The sequence below is a fragment of the Oncorhynchus clarkii genome, chromosome 5 (genome assembly GCF_045791955.1).
Source record: "Oncorhynchus clarkii lewisi isolate Uvic-CL-2024 chromosome 5, UVic_Ocla_1.0, whole genome shotgun sequence".
Classification (NCBI taxonomy): Eukaryota; Metazoa; Chordata; class Actinopteri; order Salmoniformes; family Salmonidae; genus Oncorhynchus; species Oncorhynchus clarkii.
The window spans coordinates 32,147,100-32,168,991 of record NC_092151.1 but is presented as its reverse complement, the minus strand read 5'-3'; the positions used below and the strand labels follow the sequence as shown (position 1 = coordinate 32,168,991).

General features: G+C 43.7%; 1 protein-coding gene across 1 annotated transcript; it reads left to right on the top strand.

Moving 5' to 3' along the window:
- The first annotated feature begins 550 nt into the window (after positions 1-550).
- Positions 551-21,892, top strand: LOC139408674 (histone-lysine N-methyltransferase Smyd1-like). The gene is made up of 10 exons (XM_071152862.1): positions 551-940; positions 14,394-14,570; positions 14,807-15,014; positions 15,260-15,390; positions 15,474-15,512; positions 18,143-18,338; positions 19,243-19,335; positions 19,481-19,644; positions 21,083-21,251; positions 21,510-21,892. Exons 1-10 carry the CDS (start codon positions 807-809, stop codon positions 21,669-21,671), a joined length of 1,473 nt encoding a protein of 490 aa, XP_071008963.1. The 5' UTR covers positions 551-806; the 3' UTR covers positions 21,672-21,892.

The window sequence follows — 21,892 nt, the reverse complement described above, 5'->3', positions numbered from 1 at the left end:
CATTCTATAACTCATGACATTCAATGAGGTTTTATTGCTTGGTATTAAATGGGGCTATCCTATATAACTTCAAATAACAACACAACAATGTATTCTAATTGAACTTGACCATTCTTCATTGACAGTATGTGACCGTCTTGCTGTCCTTCAGATTTATATATTTTGACAAAAGATAGGAAGGGGCACTGGATGAGAGGAACGTGTGAACAGCCAATGTGAATGAGCCAGATACAGGAAGCAGAAAGGAGAAAAAGAGAACTGGTGACTGGTGCAGAATGTGGTAATGATATAATGACTGTGGTAATGATATAATGACTGGTAATGACAGATACAGTAGCTAGAGTGATAGCAAAATCAACAGAGATAACTGTTTGATCAGGCCTCTTCCCAGTCAGCTGCTTCCTACTCCCCTCCCCAGACAGACTGACAGACAGACACAGCTGCCAGACCAAAATACCCCTGCCTGGCCTGAACCAACCCCAAGGATGGGAGGACACCCAGGCAGACCTGGGCAAGTCCCCCATATGGAGCATGCCTCCCCAGTACTTCCACTCCCAATCCCCTTGACTCCCACAGCTCCCCCTCCCACCCGATCCACACACCCCTGCCCCGTCATGGTACAGTCCCACAGTCCCAGGAAGGCAAGTCTATTTATGGAGGGCGGGGTCTGGCTGAGGAGAGGGGCAGGTGCTAAAAGTTTTTGGAGACTGTGAGAGTCGGTGAATGCACTTCAGCCAGCACTTTCTTCCTCTCCCACTCTTTTTACCTCTGTCTGTGAGGTGTTCCAGTCTTCTATCCACTTGGTAATGACCCTGGATATGGACAATGTGGAGGTGTTTGATACTGGGGTAAAGGGCAGAGGCCTCAGGACCACCAAGGACCTCTGTGCTGGGGAGGTGGTACTCGCTGAGCCCAGCTTCGCTGCAGTGGTCTTCGACAGGTAGGGAGGGACCAATGCATGGAGATTTTGGTCATAATGACAAAATTTCTCAGTGGCATGCACACACACATCAATTATTTCTAAGTAAGAAAGACAAATTGAATGCAAAAAGGATATGGTTCCTGTATCAATGCATATCCTTAACAATTTGATATTGTGGTTCTATTTATTAAAAAAATACTTACATTCTGCTATGTCTTTGATGGGTAGGGCCAGGTTCATGGTTTGTATCGTGGTGGCCAAAAGGCCATGTATAGTATTGGTATTTCACAGTGGAGTGAGCATATCCATTACTCCTCAGGTGCCAGCCTGGTCTCATAGACTAGGCGTAACATAGTATACGTAAATCTGGGGTGTTTCGTATGGTTATACACTGAGTATATAAAACATTAAGAACACGTGCTCGTTCCATGACCTAGACTAACCAGGTGAATCCAGGTGAAATATATGATCCCGTATTGTTGTCACTTGTTACAATTGAGACATGGATTGTGTATGTGTGCCATTCAGAAGGTGAATGGGCAAGACCAACAATGTAAGTTCCTTTGAACGGGGTATGGTAGTAGATGCCAGGCGCATTGGTTTGTGTCAAGAACTGCAACCGGGTTGCTGGGTTTTTCACATTCAACAGTTTCCCGTGTATATCAAGAATGGCCCACCATTCAAAGGATATCCAGCCAACTTGACACGACTGTGGGAAGCATTGGAGTCAACATGGGCCAGCATCCCTGTGGAACCCTTTCGACACCTTGTAGAGTCCATTCCCAACGAATTTTGGCTGTTCTAATGGCAAAAGGGGAGGACAACTCAATATTAGGAAGGTGTTCCTAATGTTTGGTATACTCAATGTATAAGACAAAAGGTTATTTAAGGCAAAAACAAAAGGAGGGTGTTTGGTCAGGTGGATGGGCAGGAATATAACGCAAACATGTCCTAACCCAAAAGTTCAGTGTTCGAATCTCATCATGGACAACTTTAGCATTTTAACTAATTAGCAACTTTGTAACTAATTACTACTTTTTAGCTACTGCACAACTACTTAGCATGTTAGCTAACCCTTCCCCCAACCTTAACCTTTAACCTAACTTCTAATCTTAACCCTAACCTTAACACTTAACCATAACCCCCAGCCGAGCTAACGTTAGAGTTAGCCACCTTGCTAACGTTAGCCACATCAAATTGGAATTCGTAACGTGTCATACAAATTGTACTCCGTAACATACAGTATCATACAAAATGGATGATGGACAAAACGCATATCATTTCGAAACAACATATTATACTAAATGGAAGGAGACAGATTTACATTTACTATGACGTTATGTCTACCCCTGAGTCCAGATTGCAGGTGCTGGGTAGAAAATGATACCTGCTGTTTATGTATCAATGTAAACATAATCAATGTAATATCTCTTTAATATTACAATCTTACAGATTCTTGAACGAAATGTCAGTGAAGTTTGTCTAAAATTCAACATCTTGTTGTTTGAGTGCTTTATAAATGGGTTGGGTTTGTCTTTCAGATACTCATGTTGTCACACTTTCAGTGATGTGCCACTCATATACAGTAGAATGATGTCATACTATGTCCTTTGCCACCATTATTATTTTCACAAGGGGGAGTCACACTGTCCCTCTCAAATAGGAAAACAATGGTGAGGCTATTATTACAAATGACAATGCAGATAGTTCTTAATTGTAGAAATCCCCACATAAAAATACTTCAGTTTACTCTAGAATACTATAGTACTTACTATAGAATTCTATAGAATTATGTAGTAAACTGTAGTATACTGTAGAATCCTATACTCAAAACTGTTGTATCCCTCGATCGTGTAGTGCATACTATAGACTTTTGTTGTGTACTGTATCCCTTGATCACGTAGTGCTTACTTTAGAATTATTTTATCGATGGCACCGCTAGCTAGCTTTGTCGATGCTGTTTTTGTGAGGACAGACGCTGGGAGATGAAAAGCAAGTACAAGGAGGGAATATTTAATAAATAACAGACATGAAACAAAACAAGGACCGCATATGGAAAAGCGGAACAAAACAACATTAATGCAGACACGGGGATCAAACCGAGGAACAGACAGATATAGGAGGGGCACTATACAAAATAATGGAGTCCATGTGAGTCCAAAGATGCGCTGGTGCACGTAACGATGGTGACAGGTGTGCGTAATGATGGGCAGCCTGGTGCCCTTGAGAGCCAGGGAGGGGAAGCTGTAACCCCCGCTCTTGGGGGTGCCACCCAGTGTCCCACCTGGGTGAGCCTGACAGGCCGGCAGTGACATGGGAGTCAGGCAAGCCGGCTGAGGCATGAAAGCCTGACGAGCCGGCTGAGGCGTGGGAGCCCGACGAGTCTGCTGAGACGTGGCAGCCCGACGAGCTGGCTCAGGCGTGAAAGCCCGACAATCCCGCTGAGGCGTGGGTGCCTGACGAGCCAGCTGAGGCATGACGTGGGATGGGAGCCTGATGAGCCAGCTAAGGCGTGGATGCCCGACGAGCCAGCTGAGGCATCCCCAGTTCCATCGGCAGCGGCACCCGGACCCAACATCACCAACAAAAACATAAAACTCCCTGATGCTTCAAAAATAGGTTTCTGCATTCCGTAAGGACAGACGCTGGGAGACGAAAAGCAAGTACATGGGGTAAACATTTAAGAAATACCGGACATGAAACAGAACACGGACAGCGTCTGGACAGGGGAAACAAAACGTCATTAATGTAGACACGTGGATCAAGACGAGGAACAGACAGATATAGGAGGGGCAATAAACAAAATAATGGAGTCCAGGTGAGTCCAAAGACGCACTGGTGCGCGCAACGATGGTGACAGGTGTGCGTAATGATGGGCAGCCTGGCACCCTCGAGAGCCAGGGAGGGGGAGCGGGAGCAAGCGTGACAGTTTTGATTTGAACGTTCTGTCCTTGGGGAGCTCATTGCCTCTGAGGTTCCCCCCTCTAACATTTTTGTGGACATAATATTCCATAGTAATCACTGTAGTGTTTTTGTAGACTTTACCTTAGTATTGAATATAGTGTTTTGCAGATTTGACTGTAGTATACTGCAGTATTTACTGTGGTGCTTTTGCTGACTTTACTGTAGTATACTATAGTAATCACTGTAGTGTTTTTGCAGACTTTACCTTAGTATTGAATATAGTGTTTTGCAGATTTGACTTTAGTATACTGCAGTATTTACTGTAGTACTTTTGGGCATATGACTGTAGTATACTATAGTAATCACTATAGTGTTTTGTAGACTTGACTGTAGTATACTGCAGTATTTACTGTAGGGTTTTTGCGGACATGACTGTAGTATGCTATAGTATTCACTGTCGTGTTTTTGCTGACTTTACTGTAGTATTTACTGTAGTGTTTTTGCAGACAAGACTGTAGTATATTGTAGTAACACCTGCCGACTAGAATTCGCTAAAATGGCACAACAACCGACAACGCCAGTTACTTTTTAATGAGAGGAACACCTCAACCAGAACATAAGACGCAACGGTTTGTGACAGGCCACCTATTGAGTTGGGTCAACAGTTCTGAGCAATGCAACAGACCAGACAACACCTTAGCAAAAATATACAATTTTTATTACAATTGTAACATCTAAACGTTAGACACTTTCTAGGCCCATTAAATAATGTAATTAATTATTGTCATTGATAATTGCCATTAACAGCCAATTAATTATGTAGGTTCATTGCTGTTGTGGAGCCTTCGGAACTGTGTCACGCTGAGGATTATTTCTGTCTGTAATAAAGCCATTTTGTGGGGAAAAGCTCCTTCTGATTGGCTAGGCCTGGCTGCCAAGTGGGTGGGGCTATGCCCTCCCAGGCCCACCCATGGCTGCACCCCTGCCCAGTCATGTGAAGTCCATAGATTAGGGCCTAATTAATTAATTTAATTTGACTGATTTCCTTATATGAACTGTAACCCAGAAAAATCTTTACAATTGTTAAGTGTTGTGCTTATATTTTTGTTCAGTATAGATTGGAATGTACTTTATCTAGTGTAGATAAGCGACACACACACAAACAAATATTACAATACAGTGTATCAATCTCTCCATCGAACTGTACAGGTGGATGGCCCATGAATAAGACCACACTTTCAGTTCTGTGCACTGTACTCTGTTTCTAAATGTGTATGAGTATGTGTTTGAGAGTGTGTGTGCATTGAGGGGTCTCAGTCTCATTATCTGCTGGAATGCTGGTCACAGATATGCCTGCTTACTGCTGGCCAGTGTGGAACCATATAAGAGCTAGCGTCGGGATGACAGCAGACATAGCAGGTATGCAATGAAAGGATCACGCTCTTTGGAAAGAGGGGTGTGTGAGCTTTCCAAAGCTAGAGAAGAAGAATAGTGCACGGGCTGTGTGTGTGTGTCTTGTCCCCTGGCAGCTATCTGCTTACAGAAGATTTGTTGAAGCTTTACAGCATGCCAACAATCATTGCAGGCATTAATAGTTCCATTTCCTTTTAGACACACTCCCAGACACTCATAGGATAAACTGTTTACACACACAAGCCTGTCTTCAAGGTGTGGCAGTTATTTTATGGCTGTTTTTGTATTGTGTTTTTGGCATAGCCATGTCACTTACATATGTTTTTAGTCCTACGCTGAAGCTTTATGCACAATCTTTGCACACCTAGGAAAATATTGTGTTGTAGTCCACTTAGTCGTTCTATTTTTATATACAAAACCATACTGTACTCACCCGCCTTCACCTTAAGGCAAAGTTCAGAGATCGAGGAAGTTGTGTACAACATGCATGTCGAGAAAGCAAGTTTGAATGCTGCTAGATGAAAAACGTTTAGAAAGTCTGGCCTCATGTGTATTGCGTGATTGTCTATTATAGAAATGGGATCTCAGGTACCTGTTTATTGGCACATCAGGGGAATGATAGCTGGGACCAGTCGGTTGCCTGTCCACCGGGGTGTATTTAGTGATTTGGGGGCCTCCCCTACCTTTCCACAGACATTACTTGCTATGATTATGTTTATCCCACAACTGAATATATTTATTTCAAAAGCTTTTTTTCCATTCAGGAATTTATTCAATATATAGGCTGCATAAAGTTGTTAACAATCAGTCAGTGGGGACCACCTGGTCAGCTGGGGCTCGTTTAAATTGAAAACTATGAAACATACTGTAGCAAGGTTTGCCTCTGCCTGTCATAAACACATATATACAAGCATACAAGCGCAATCACACAAACATAATTAAACATTGTTTTAGGGTAACGTTTTGTGGTTTTCCTCATTGTTGAAATGGTTGAGATGTTTGCTTCATGTTCAAGTGTCAAGGGTAAAGTAAACAATGTCCTTATTTGTTCAGTTTGGATATTACTTTATAATAAGCTCACATAAAAAAAATACTACAGTTTACTATAGAATACAATAATACTTACTATAGAATTCTATAGTATTCTGCAGAGGTGGGACCAAGTCATTGTTTTATAAGTCACAAGTAAGTCTCAAGTCTTAGCACTCAAGTCCCAAGTCAAGTCCTAAGTTAAGTCCCAAGTCAAGACAGGCAAGTCCGAGTCAAGTCTCAAGTCAAGACCGTCAAGTATCAAGTGAAGTCTCAAGTCCTAAACTTTGAGTTTTGAGTCCTAAACAAGTCATAATGTGCTCTTCACCAAATGTAATACCATTTCATATTTTTAACAAGATTAAGTTAGTATATTACATTTACGCAAATCATGAATGCTTTTAAAAATATCTATATATTTATTACTTTCCAAATAAATGTTATATTTCCATGGAAATACATGGGTAGCCATGAGAAAGACACATCCCCCCAATAGTGATCGACTATCGAGGATTGCTATGGGGCGCAATCGGGCGATGTCGGCTTGTACACAATTGCCCAACCTTAACACACACACACACACACACACACACACACACACACACACACACACACACACACACACACACACACTCTCTCTCTCTCTCTCTCTCTCTCTGTGGTTACGGTAGGCTAACGTATGTCAAAGGTTTTAGGAACAGCAGTAACATCAGGCAGGATTTAGGCTACCAACTGCCTAGCCAGTTGTAGCTCAATATTGGGTGCAATGATCACGTTCCCGCACTGACTGACTATGTGGAGGCTCATTGATTTAACGTTATGTTAGCCTACACTAGTAAAGTAATAAAATATATAGCTGTCGGCTATATTAGCCACAACTTACCCTTCTTTGTGCAGCTTCAAATGTCGAACAAAGTTGGAAATTGTTGCGCCTCCGTCTGTAATTTTTCCCCCGCATGTTTTGCAAGTTGCAATCTGTTTTTTATTGATATGTCGTCTTTATAGCCGAAAATAAAAATGTTGGGAATCATCTTTCGAAGGGCTCCATCTGAATTCACCCGCCGACGTTCCTCTGCACTGTCAATCACAACTTTTTTTCAGCTTGCACAATTTGATTGGCTGCTGTCCTATTCAAACTGTAATCCGTTAAATGAAGAGTTGATGCTCTGCACACTTTTTATAATAGCATCATTTTTCATATTTGGGCTTGGGGAGGGTATCAAGTCAGGTCGAGTCATAAGGCTCAAGTCCAAGTCAAGTCACAAGTCATTGGTGTTAAAGTCAAAGTCGAGTTGCAAGTCATCATATTTGTGACTCGAGTCTAAGTCATGTGACTTGAGTCCACACCTCTGTTATTCTGTAGTAAACTGTAGTACACTGTAGAATACTATATTACACTCTGTAGTATCCCTCAATCCTGTGTAGTGCTTACTATAGAATGTTGTAGAATATTGTAGAATATTATACTACAACACCGTAATATCCCTCGATCGTGTAGCGCTTACTATATAATTTTGTAGTATACTGTAGAATATTATACTATACACTGTAGTATCCCTCGATAGTGCTAATATCCCTCGATAGTGCTTAATATATACAGTAATTTTGTAGTATGCTGCCAAATATTATACTACACACTGTAGTATCCCTTGATCATGTAATGCATACTATAGAATGCTGTAGTATACTGTAGAATAATAATACACTGCTCAAAAACATAAAGGGAACACTAAAATAACACATCCTAGATCTGAATGAATTAAATATTCTTATTAAATACTTTTTTCTTTACATAGTTGAATGTGCTGACAACAAAATCACACAAAAATTATTAATGGAAATCAAATTTATCACACTCAAAATTAAAGTGGAAAACCACACTACAGGCTGATCCAACTTTGATGTAATGTCCTTAAAACAAGTCAAAATGAGGCTCAGTAGTGTGTGTGGCCTCCACGTGCCTGTATGACCTCCCTACAACGCCTGGGCATGCTCCTGGACTAAAGCATCCGCCAACTCCTGGACAGTCTGTGGTGCAACGTGGCATTGGTGGATGGAGTGAGACATGATGTCCCAGATGTGCTCAATTGGATTCAGGTCTGGGGAATGGGCGGGCCAGTCCATAGCATCAATGCCTTCCTCTTGCAGGAACTGCTGACACACTCCAGCCACATGAGGTCTAGCATTGTCTTGCATTAGGAGAAACCCAGGGCCAACCACACCAGCATATGGTCTCACAAGGGGTCTGAGGATCTCATCTCGGTACCTAATGGCAGTCAGGCTACCTCTGGCGAGCACATGGAGGGCTGTGCGCCCCCCAAAGAAATGCCACCCCACACCATGACTGACCCACCGCCAAACCGGTCATGCTGGAGGATGTTGCAGGCAGCAGAACGTTCTCCACGGCGTCTCCAGACTCTGTCACGTCTGTCACATGTGCTCAGTGTGAACCTGCTTTCATCTGTGAAGAGCACAGGGCGCCAGTGGCGAATTTGCCAATCTTGGTGTTCTCTGGCAAATGTCAAACGTCCTGCACGGTCTTGGGCTGTAAGCACAACCCCCACCTGTGGACGTCGGACCCTCATACCACCCTCATGGAGTCTGTTTCTGACCGTTTGAGCAGACACATGCACATTTGTGGCCTGCTGGAGGTCATTGTGCAGGGCTCTGGCAGTGCTCCTCCTGCTCCTCCTTGCACAAAGGCGGAGGTAGCGGTCCTGCTGCTGGGTTGTTGCCCTCCTACGGCCTCCTCCACGTCTCCTGATGTACTGGCCTGTCTCCTGGTAGCGCCTCCATGCTCTGGACACTACGCTGACAGACACAGCAAACCTTCTTGCCACAGCTCGCATTGATGTGCCATCCTGGATGAGCTGCACTACCTGAGCCACTTGTGTGGGTTGTAGACTCCGTCTCATGCTACCACTAGAGTGAAAGCACCGGCAGCATTCAAAAGTGACCAAAACATCAGCCAGGAAGCATAGGAACTGAGAAGTGGTCTGTGGTCACCACCTGCAGAACCACTCCTTTATTGGGGGTGTCTTGCTAATTGCCTATAATTTCCACCTGTTGTCGCTTCCATTTGCACAACAGCATGTGAAATGTATTGTCAATCAGTGTTGCTTCCTAAGTTGACAGTTTTATTTCACAGAAATGTGATTGACTTGGAGTTACATTGTGTCGTTTAAGTGTTCCCTTTATTTTTTTGAGCAGTGTATATACTACATACTGTATTGATATGCTAATATTAAATTAGCATATGTCCCTTTCATTCCCCTCCCCCATATCTCAATGTGTGCCACCCATGACTGAAAAACCTTCATGCCAAGTAGAGACCATATATTGTTAAATAAAATATTCTCCATACCTAATTAATTCAATGGAAACACAAACGACATCGGAAGAGCAGGAGGAGGCGAGTTTGATAACGACTCACCCCGCTCCTGTACAAAGGACCGAAGACAGCTTTTTAAGTGACTTTTTAACATATTTTCCATGTCTTAAAAATGTTTTACTTTTGTTAAATCATTTGTACACATTTTAAATGGCTTTTACAGAATTGGATGTTTTACATAGAAAAGTACTTTTAATTATGGCTTGTTTTTATTGGTTTTAACAACATGTACTTTTTAACAAATTTACATGTAATATCCAAATGCTGTTTTTATGCTTTTATGCCATTTTTACGTGTAAAAAAATGACGTACAAAAATATATATGAGCTGTTTTAAAGGAAATGCGATAAAACTTTTCCAAAAGAAAAAATCAACAATAAGCACAACCATTCATCCCACTACTCAAAAATCACAAACCTCCCCTCCCAGTATCTTGAAGAAGAAGTTTCCATCCCCTACGTTAAATTTTTTATAAAGTTATTTCCTCTTTCCTCCAACTCAAGTCCCCTAAACCGGGTTTGTATCCTATTCCCAACCTTTACCCTAAATCAGCTTCGTATCCTCTTGTATTTTTTACTTTACTTCTTTACTTATTAAAATCCATAAAAATGTGGTTTCATCAAGTTGAGAAAAAAAGGAGAACTCCCCCATCCCCTCTCCCTTGTACCTTGCCAAACCTGACCTTCACCAGACAGAAGGTCAACCTAACCAGTCAGACCACTGTCCTACCTACAGTACATACAGGTTATTGTAATGTAGTCTGTGTGCAGCTGGTGTAGAAGGGTCAGGAGCAGGACAGCCGATATGAGTAAATAAATGTATTTTACTCAAAAATAGACAAATACAATACAAAATAAGCGAGCCCACATAAACGGACCATATTACATAAAAACCATCACTCACAACCAAACATGGGAGAACAGAGGGTTAAATAATGAACAAGTAATTGGGGAATTGAAACCAGGTGTATAAGACAAAAACAAAACAAATGGAAAATGAAAAGTGGATCGGCGATGGCTAGAAGGCCGGTGACGTCTACCAATGAACGCCGCCCGAACACGGAGAGAGATCGACTTCGGGGGAAGTCGTGACAGTTATGGACAATTTGCTTTTTTGTGTTTGTCCAGTAAGTTTCCTCAAGGAGAAAACCCCCAAAATGTTTTTTTTTTCAAGATGATTAAAAATATAATAAAACAAAAGACAATTCAACAAAAGCACTATAGTAAATACTACATATACTACAGTAATGTCTGCAAAAACAGTACAGTAAACACTACATTCATGTCCACAAAAACACTGCAGTAAATACTACAGTATTCACTCTAGTGTCTAGTGTTTTTGCCCAAAAACCCTGCGCAAAAACACAGCCGTGAATACTATAGTAAAGTCCGCAAAAAAGGTACTGTGAATACTATAGTATATACTGTACATCAGTTGGGGTCTCTATAATCTTGAATATGAGTTCCTAAACATAGCATGAAAGTGTATCCTTGTAGCTCTGTGGGCTAATATAGTCAAAATATTTGCCTTGGTGTAAGTTGAGCCAATGACCATGGGGTAAGTTGAGCCAATTGTTGAGCCAATGGCAAGTTGAGCAAATCTAAGTGTTTTCTTCCTAGGCGTGATGCAAGGCATCATTGCTGAGATGTGAGGTAACAACAGTGCTGGCCTATGTTAAAAGTGTAAAAAATAATGTACAAAGTGTTTGTTAGGTTTAAAGCCTGTTAAAAGACGCTTAAAATTATTAACAGTCAAAAAAGTGATTGTGATTGTATTGAATTGTGTTTGGGAAATAAAGATAGACATGGTTTTAAAAAGGTAGTGGTAATATTTCATTCAGTACAGACATTTGTACACGGCTTAACTTAACCCGGGGGAGGGTCGTGCCAAATGACCACTTTTTTTGGACAAGTTATGTTTTCAAAACTGTAATGTTTACATGAATTCAGATTATTTCCAGGTATACACAACATTCTGAAATATATGCAGATATCTTTGCTATACAGAAAATTAGATTTCCTTTTACGGAATGATGCTGATTGTAAAAAATGGCTCAATTTACCAACTCTCCCCTACATCTAGTAAACCAGAACAGATATAGTGGTGGAGCTCAACAAGTACACGGAATGACAGCGGAAACATTCTCAGATTAAGTGCAAACAGAGTTTTAGAGAGAGAGAGAAGTTTGGAAGGTGTGTGGGGAATACCATCATATTTCTGTAAAGTCATCTCAGTATAGCCCACTACATAAATACAGTGCATTCGGAAAGTATTCAGACCCTTTCACTTTTTCCACATTTTGTTACTTTACAGCCGTATTCTAAAATGTATTACATTGTTTTTCCCCTCATCAATCAACACACAATACCCCATAATGACAAAGCAAAAACAGGTTTATCATTCTTTTTGCAAATATATTAAAATATACCGATCACATTTACATAAGTATTCAGACCCTTTACTCAGTACTTTGTTGAAGCACCTTTGGCATCAATTACAGCCTCAAGTCTTCTTGGGTATGACGCTACAAGCTTGGCACACCTGTATTTGGGGAGTTTCTCCCATTCTTCTCTGCAGATCCTCTCAAGCTCTGTCAGGTTGGATGGGGAGCATCGCTGCACAGCTATTTTCCGGTCTCTCCAGAGATGTTCGATTGGGTTCAAGTCCGGGATCTGGCTGGGCCACTCAAGGACATTCAGGGACTTGTCCTGAAGCCATTCCTGCATTACCCTTCTACCCTTCAGTACCCTTCTCCAGATCTGTGCCCTGACACAATCCTGTCTTGGAGCTTTACGGACAATCCCTTCGACCTCATGGCTTGGTTTTTGTTCAATTGTATACATTTGCAAAACAAATTACAAACCTGTTTTCGCTTTGTCATGGGGTATTGTGTAGATTGATGAGGATTTTTTATTTATTTAATCCATCTTAGAATAAGGTTTAATGTAACAAAATGTGGAAAAAGTCAAGGAGTCTGAATACGAGGCAATATTTATTGGGTCTGTATGAAAAAGGGCGAGGGAAAAGGGCGATGCACTGAAAAAAGGGCAAGGGAAGAGGATAGCCAGGAAAGACATATAGAAAAAAGGAGAGAGGAAATATGAGGTAAGTAGTTAAGGGACTGAGAGATTTAAATGCTGACACAGAACAGGTCTTTCTCTTCACTGAAATGGCTCCCCACTCAGTTTGCTGTGAGAGCGTATTATCATTCATCCCTAAACCTACACTCTCCAGCACACCAACATATCCCTGTTTTTGTCTTCTCCAACCTGCTGGCTTCTCACACTACCATGGCCATCTAATCACCCCCAGCTTCAAATAGACGCAATCACTTGTTTTAAGACCCACCAGAGTGAAAATTGCTAGTGAAATAAATCCACTCCATTATCAGCCCATGATGTCATCCACCGGTCATTGCCTTGCGTTATTATTCTCTACCCCATATACACTAATTATACTAAACATTAGGAACAACTTCCTAATATTGAGTTGCACCCCCCCATTTTGCCCTCATAACAGCCTCAATTCGTCGGGGCATGGACTCTACAAGGTGTCGAAAGCATTCCACAGGGATGCTGGGCCATGTTGACTCCAATGTTCCCACAGTTGTGTTAAGTTGGCTGGATATCCTTTGGATGGTGGACCATTCTTGATACACACGGGAAATTGTTGAGCGTGAAAAACCCTGCAGCGTTGCAGTTCTTGACACAAACCGGTGTGCCTAGCACTTAGTACCATACCCCGTTCAAAGGCACTTCAATCTTTTGTCTTGCCCATTCACTCTCTGAATGGCACATGTACACAATCCATGTCTCAATTGTCTCAAGGCTTAAAGATCCTCTTTTAACCTGCCTCCTCCCCTTCATCTACACTGATGGAAGTTGTTTTAAAAAGTGACATCAATAAGGGCTCTTAGCTTTCACCTGGATTTACCTGGTCAGTCTGTCATGGAAAGAGCATGTTCTTAATGTTTTGTATACTCCGTGTCTAAGCTATGTTCCCAGGACAGTTTGGAACTTCATTTCCCACAGGGCCTATGTAGTAGTTCGGACTGATTTCTCTAGGGACCATGTGTGTGGGCCTGCCATTAGGTTTTATGGTAACAGGTTTCCACAAAAAAAATTTTTTTTTTTTTTTTTTTTTGTTTTTTGTTGTTGAATTTTACCCCTTTTTTCTCCCCAATTTCGTAGTATCCAATTGTTGTAGTAGCTACTATCTTGTCGCATTGCTACAACTCCCGTACGGCCTCGGGAGAGACGAAGGCTGAATGTCATGCGTGCACGTATCCAACCCGGAAGCCAGCTGCACCAATGTGTCGGAGGCTACACCATGCACCTGGCAACCTTGGTTAGCGCGCACTGCGCCCGGCCCGCCACAGGAGTCGCTGGTGCGCGATGAGACAAGGAGATCCCTACCGACCAATCCCTCCCTAACCCGGACAACGCTAGGCCAATTGTGCGTCGCCCCACGGACCTCCCGGTCGCGGGCGGTTACGACAGAGCCTGGGCCCGAACCCAGGCACTCTGATGGCACAGCTGGTGCTGCAGTACAGCACCCTTAACCACTGCGCCACCCGGGAGGCCAGGTTTCCACTAAATCTGATAGTTACCAAGGACAGAAGGGAGGATGAGAGCGCAGCAGGATTTGATTTTCAATTGTTTCAGGGGGCTGGTAAACCCCTGAACCCCATAAGAAATCATGACCTCTAACCCTTGACCTCCCCACTTTTCCCAGTCTGTCTCAGCAGGTGTGTCACAGCTGCTTCCGTCGCCAGGCCAACCTCCACCGCTGCGCCCAGTGTAAGTTTGCCCATTACTGTGACCGCACCTGTCAGACTGCATGCTGGGACGAGCACAAGCAGGAGTGTGGTGCCATCAAGAAGAACGGAAAGGCCCCCAATGAGAATGTCCGGTAAGAAGGAGGGAGGAGAGAGAGTGGAGGAGGGAGAAAAATAGAGGAGAAGGAGAGAGAGTTAGCGGAGAGAGGTGGTGGAGGAAGGAGAGAGAGGGGAGTAGGAAGAGAATGGATGGACAGGGGAAGGTGAGTGGTTGTCAATGCCTTACCAAGTTGCATAAAAAAGAAACCAGGCTGTCAGCCACTCATATAAAACTATAATGCTAATGCTAACTCTCCCTGTCCCTCTCCAGTCTTGCTGCCCGTGTGCTGTGGCGCATACAGAAGGACACAGGTATTGTGTCGGACAGCCAGCTGACCTCAGTGGACCAGCTGGAGGACCACGTGGCCGACATGCCAGCCGACAACCTCAAAGAGCTCAAGATCGACGTGCACAACTTCCTGGACTACTGTCCCAACACCAGGCATGGCGTGGAGTACATCTCACACATACTTGGCATAGTACGTATCAATGAGTTAGTCATCTTACCATCCAGATATCTCAAACTTGGGCACAGTACGTACAAGACCATTTTGACTGTAGCATGTGTTATTTTACTCTTTATAGACTGTGAGGTAGTGTCATTAGACATTCATCTCTTTATTCCTCTCTCTCTGTCTTCTTCCACTGTCATTGTCATTCCATCTCTCTCTCCCCTCTCTTTCTTTTTTTCTCTCCATCCCCCCTTTTCTCCATCCATCTGTAGATCAACTGTAATGGTTTTACTCTGAGTGACCAGAGGGGTCAGCAGGCAGTGGGAGTAGGTCTGTTCCCTAACCTGTGTCTGGTCAACCATGACTGCTGGCCCAACTGTGCTGTCATCCTCAACCATGGCAAGTATGTATCCCCCAAGAGAGGGAGAGGGAGAGATAAAACTTTTGTACATGATTTGTAAACTCTTTGACTGCCATCTCTTCCAGTCATTCAGCTCTGAATGCAACCTTCCACTCTAAGAGGAGGTGGGTCTCTCTGCCTGCTTCAAACTAACATCTAACCTTTGAACCTTGAGCATCCGATCCTCAAAGATCTCATTAACACATGTTATTAACCCTCAATCACTGGATGTTAGTGAGGAAGTCAACAGAACAACAGTACCAAATGACAGTCACGCATTCTAATCTTGACCCTGACATTGAATAGTGTGATTTCCCCTATATTTCCCTATGTTTCCTTCTTTACCACAGGACCGTTTCCTCATTAAGCATGATAAAATTACTCATTATCATAAATGTATTATCAAATCTAACCCCTAAAGTTAATAACTGAGGGGAAAACAGAATATTACGAAACAAATTGTGTCTGTCCGACTATAGCATGGTTTGTTTAGCTCTCAGTAGGACTTAGTTGCTATTCTGCTTGAGGCTTTGTTGTGTGAAGTGTGTCTATTGTTAGATTTTGCTCAGTTTTCAGTCAACTACCTGATAAGATTACTTCAAACATCACATCCTAACGTGAATGTATTTTTAGACTTTTAGACTGCCTGCACTGTGTTGGTGATGATGGCTGTTTTTGGTTGTCTGTCAGTGCAAAATCCCCAAACTGCTTTGTTAGAATGTTGTTTCAAGTTGAGTGAAATGAAAACCCCCACACTGAGCTTGCAGCTGGGCTATGGATGTTCCTCCAAAGCATATTTATTATTCATCAGGAGCCAACAGTCCAAGATGTTGAGCTCTGAACGATCAATATAACTTTCTCTGAACCACGAGCTGCAAGGATTATCCAACCAGTGATGTTTACGTTTGCTGACTGGTCAATGAAGGTTTCCTATCTCCATAAAAAAACAAAAATGCTGTCAGCTCCCTGGCCAACTATGTCACTGCAATAACTTTCCTCGCCTTTCGCTATTGTAGCAATTGAGAGAGAACATTCGTAGCAGGGCTTGAACTTGCAGACCTGTCCTAGTAGTGCAGCGGTCTAAGGCACCGCATCTTAGTGCATGGTTCAAATCCAGGCTGTATCACATCTGGCTGTGATTGGGAGTCCCATCAAGTGCTTCACAATTGGCCCAGTGTCGTACGGGTTTGGACAGGGTAGGCCTTCATTGTAAATAAGAATTTGTTCTTAACTGACTTGCCTAGTTAAATAAATAAAAAACAGGGAAAGCTGTAAAGGTCCAGAGACCTACTAGGGGCTACACTACACTACCCCCTTTACCCTCCCTTATGGTTACTACCATCACACTACACTACCCCCTTTACCCTCCCTTATGGTTACTACCATCACACTACACTACCCCCTTTACCCTCCCTTATGGTTACTACCATCACACTACACTACCCCCTTTACCTTCCCTTATGGTTACTACCATCACACTACACTACCCCCTTTACCATCCCTTATGGTTACTACCATCACACTACACTACCCCCTTTACCCTCCCTTATGGTTACTACCATCACACTACACTACCCCCTTTACCCTCCCTTATGGTTACTACCATCACACTACACTACCCCCTTTACCATCCCTTATGGTTACTACCATCACACTACACTACCCCCTTTACCCTCCCTTATGGTTACTACCATCACACTACACTACCCCCTTTACCCTCCCTTATGGTTACTACCATCACACTACACTACCCCCTTTACCCTCCCTTATGGTTACTACCATCACACTACACTACCCCCTTTACCCTCCCTAATGGTTAGTACCATCACACTACACTACCCCCTTTACCCTCCCTTATGGTTACTACCATCACACTACACTACCCCCTTTACCCTCCCTTATGGTTACTACCATCACACTACACTACCCCCTTTACCCTCCCTTATGGTTACTACCATCACACTACACTACCCCCTTTACCCTCCCTTATGGCTACTACCATAACACTACACTACCCCCTTTACCATCCCTTATGGTTACTACCATCACACTACACTACCCCCTTTACCCTCCCTAATGGTTACTACCATCACACTACACTACCCCCTTTACCCTCCCTTATGGTTACTACCATCACACTACACTACCCCCTTTACCCTCCCTTATGGTTACTACCCTCACACTAGACTACCCCATTACCCTCCCTTATGGTTACTACCCTCACACTACATTACCCCCTTTACCCTCCCTTATGGTTACTACCATCACACTACACTACCCCCTTTACCCTCCCTTATGGTTACTACCCTCACACTAGACTACCCCATTACCCTCCATTATGGTTACTACCCTCACACTACACTACCCCTTTTACCCTCCCTTATGGTTACTACCCTCACACTACACTACCCTCTTTACCCTCCCTTATGGTTACTACCATCACACTACACTACCCCCTTTACCTTCCCTTATGGTTACTACCCTCACACTACACTACCCCCTTTACCTTCCCTTATGGTTACTGCCCTCACACTACACTACCCCCTTTACCCTCCCTTATGGTTACTACCCTCACACTACACTACCCCCTTTACCTTCCCTTATGGTTACTACCATCACATCACACTACATCACCCCCTTATCCCTTATGCTCCAGGGCCTGTTCTTTCAGCATGTGACATGCAGAGCTCACAAGCTGATCCTAGAGCAGCTGTTACTCTGGCACTAGGCTAACCATGCCGCCCTGCTCCCTCAGGGTTGAGCTGCGTGCGCTTGGTAAGATTGCTGAGAATGAGGAGCTGACGGTGGGCTACGTGGACTTCCTGAACGTGTCAACGGACCGCCAGAGAGCCCTGAAGCACCAGTACCACTTTGACTGCACCTGCAAAAGCTGCAGCAAGAACCTCAAAGATGACCTAATGATGGCTGCCAAGGAGACCGAAGGCAACAAGGTGGGAGAAGTAGTGACACGTTGAGGGCAGAGTTGGGGTCAATTCATTCCATTCCAAACAGTGGGGTCCTGGGTCCTTGGCCCCATGCCGTACCCAGACTCACGTTGGGCACATAACCCTATCACGCAGATGGGCATCTCACAGCTGATGCACCAGAAGCATGTAGTCAAATGCACAAATGAACACCTGATCATACCTCTGAGGGCCCAGGGGCCAACAACACATCACCCTAATTACTTTTCAGTTCAATAAAGTTCCATGCTTCCCCTCTCCCTTAATGGATCTCAACTCTCACTGTACTCGTGCCTCACATGAGATCCCAACCCTAAATATCAGCTATCATAGATATAACAAAATACATGTAGCAGTTGATATGAAATTAAGTTTTTCTGATTTCATCTGAGAAATGGTAACCTAATGCTGAATTCCAATTGATTGTCTGAGACATCGCAAAATAATATGACTAACTCTCTTATCACATGACCATATCTTTAGACATGGGTCAATGCCATGGACCTGGATATGTGTTATATCAGTATCTATGTATGGGAATTGACTTGGAGCAAATTATGATTAAGTCACAAGGTGTGTAACACAAGTATAAGTCTGTGTCCTACACTAGTCCGTTTTTGTAGTTGCCGGACCATTAGTCTCCTCACACAGCTGCTGTGTCTGTGAGAAGAGACTACTGGGACATGAACACATTATACAACATTTCCTTCAATGGAACACTGTTTTCAGAGTTGTCACTCTCTTGTGGTTGTCTGCAGTAGTGCATTTTGGTCATCGGTCATTTTCCTTTACTGTCAATGATCAGGAGTGAATGATGGTGGGATGTGCAATGTGCATACTCCCAAATGTTAATACACTGACGCTGTTGTGTTTACTATATTCTCTCTCTCAGCCCTCTGATGAGCTTGTGAAAGAGGTACAGGAGTTAAGTTTGGAGTGCCTGGCCAAGGTTGAGGCGGCTCGTACTGCAGGTGACTTTCATGAGGTAACAACAACAACCCTCTCCTTTACCTTTAGGGATGGCTTAGGAGTTTGGTAAATACCTCTCTTTCACTGTCCCATATAATTCACTCTCCCTCTTTTGTTAAACCTGCTAAATTCCCCCTCAATCCCTCCCTTTCCCTGCACAGGTGGTGAAGCTGTGTCGTGAGTGTCTGGACAAACAGGAACCTGTGTTGGCTGATACACACCTGTACCAACTGCGTATGCTGAGTGCAGCCAGCGAGGTGCTGTCCTACCTGAAGTTCTTCTCTGAGGCTGCAGAATACTCACGCAGGATGGTGGAGGGATACATGTGAGTGTTTGTAATGGGGACAGAGTGGTGGAGACTAATCTAATGGACCATATGAAGATTTGCATGTCTACAGCTTTAAAATCCCATTTCTACGTTTACATTTGAGTCATTTAGCAGACGCTCTCATCCAGAGAGACTTACAGTTAGTGTATTCATCTTATGATAGCTAGATAGGACAACAACATACATGGTCGTCGAACATCTCATTCCAAAATAATGGGCATTAATATGCAGTTAGTCTCCCCTTTGCTGCTATAACAGCCTCCACTCTTCTGGGAAGGCTTTCCACTAGATGTTGGAACATTGCTGCGGGGACTTGCTTCCATTCAGCCGCAAGAACATTAGCGAGGTCGGACACTGATGTTGGCCGATTAGGCCTGACTCGCAGTTGGTGTTCCAATTCATCCCAAAGGTGTTCGATGGGGTGAGGTCAGGGCTCTGTGCAGGCCAGTCAAGTTCTTCCACACCGATCTCGACAAACCATTTCTGTATGGACCTCACTTTGTGCACGGGGGCATTGTCATGCTGAAACAGGAAAGGGCCTTCCCCAAACTGTTGCCACAAAGTTGGAAGCACAGAATTGTCTAGAATGTCATTGTATGCTGTAGCTTTAAGATTTCCCTTCACTGGAACTAAGGCGCCTAGCCCAAACCATGGAAAACAGCCCCAGACCATTATTCCTCTTCCACCAAACTTTACCGTTGGCACTATGCATCTGGGCAGATAGCATTCTCCTGGCATACGCAAACCCAGATTTGTCCATCAGACTGCTAAATGGTGAAGCGTGATTCATCACCATAGAGAATGCGTTTCCACTGCTCCAGAGTCCAATGGCGGCAAGCTTTACACCACTCCAGCCGTGCTTGGCATTGCGCATTGGTGATTTTAGGCTTGTGTGCAGCTGCTGGCTCCCAACGAACAGTTCTTGTGCTGACATTGCTTCCAGGGGCAGTTTGGAACTTGGTAGTGAATGTTGCAACTGAGGACAGATGATTTTTACACACTTCAGCCCTCACCGGTCCCGGTCTGTGAGCTTGTGTGGCCTACCACTTCGCAGCTGAGATGTTGTTGCTCCTAGAAGTTTCCACTTCACAATAACAGCACTTACAGTTGACCGGGGCAACTCTAACATGGCAGACATTTGACAAACTAACTTGTTGGGAAGGTGGCATCCTATGACGCTACCATGTTGAAAGTCACTGAGCTCTTCAGTAAGGCCATTCTACTGCCAGTGTTTGTCTGTGGAGATTGCATAGCGGTGTGCTCGATTGTACACACCTGTCAGCAACGGTGTGGCTGAAATAGCCGAATCCACTAATTTGAAGGGGTGTCCACATACTTTTATATATTTACTGCACTAATTACTTAATCTTAAACAAGTTCTCTTTTCCTCCCCTTCCCTTTGCACCAACCCTCTTCTATCTCTTCTCCTGTGCAGGAAGTTGTACCACCCCAATAACGCCCAGTTGGGCATGGCCACCATGCGGGCTGGCGTGACTCACTGGCACGCAGGGCTCATCGAGGTGGGCCATGGCATGATCTGCAAGGCCTACGCCATTCTCATGATCACTCATGGACCCAACCACTCCATCACCAAGGACTTGGAGGTACACTAGACTACAGGCTGCCTCAATAGTTTGATTAACCTATGACATTAGAAAAAGATAGCATGGGGCCAGTTCAGTAGGGTATAATGTTACAAAACATTCAATAAAAATGTGTGGAGGGGAGATATGATTGTCAGGTAGAATAGTGAAGTGTAAGCTCTATTGTTTACATATCTATAATTTCACCTCACTGAATACTAATTTCCCAGATTATACCAGACCAGTCTACCTTTTGACCCCTGACCCCTTGTTTCCTAGTCAATGCGTATGCAGACCGAGATGGAGCAGAGGATTTTCAAGCAGAATGAGTGTGTCTACCACAGCATGAGAGAGGCTGCCCTGCAGAACAAGCCCATGGGCATGATGGCTGAGGCAGTCAGTGTTGAGGACAACGTCAAGGCCCTCTTCCACAAGCAATGAGCTTCTGTACACACCACTTTCATACCATTGAAATGCAGTGGTCACCAAATCTGCCCCCCAAAATAATTATTGGCTGGCCCTCAACTACAGCTGTAAGGCTCAAAGTTCCTATGAACGTCTTACCTTTTTTGAGCTAGTAAACATTAAATCAGTATACCCACCATGTGCCATATTACCATGTAAAATATTGAATGATAAATGCAATAAAAGCGAACACTGGA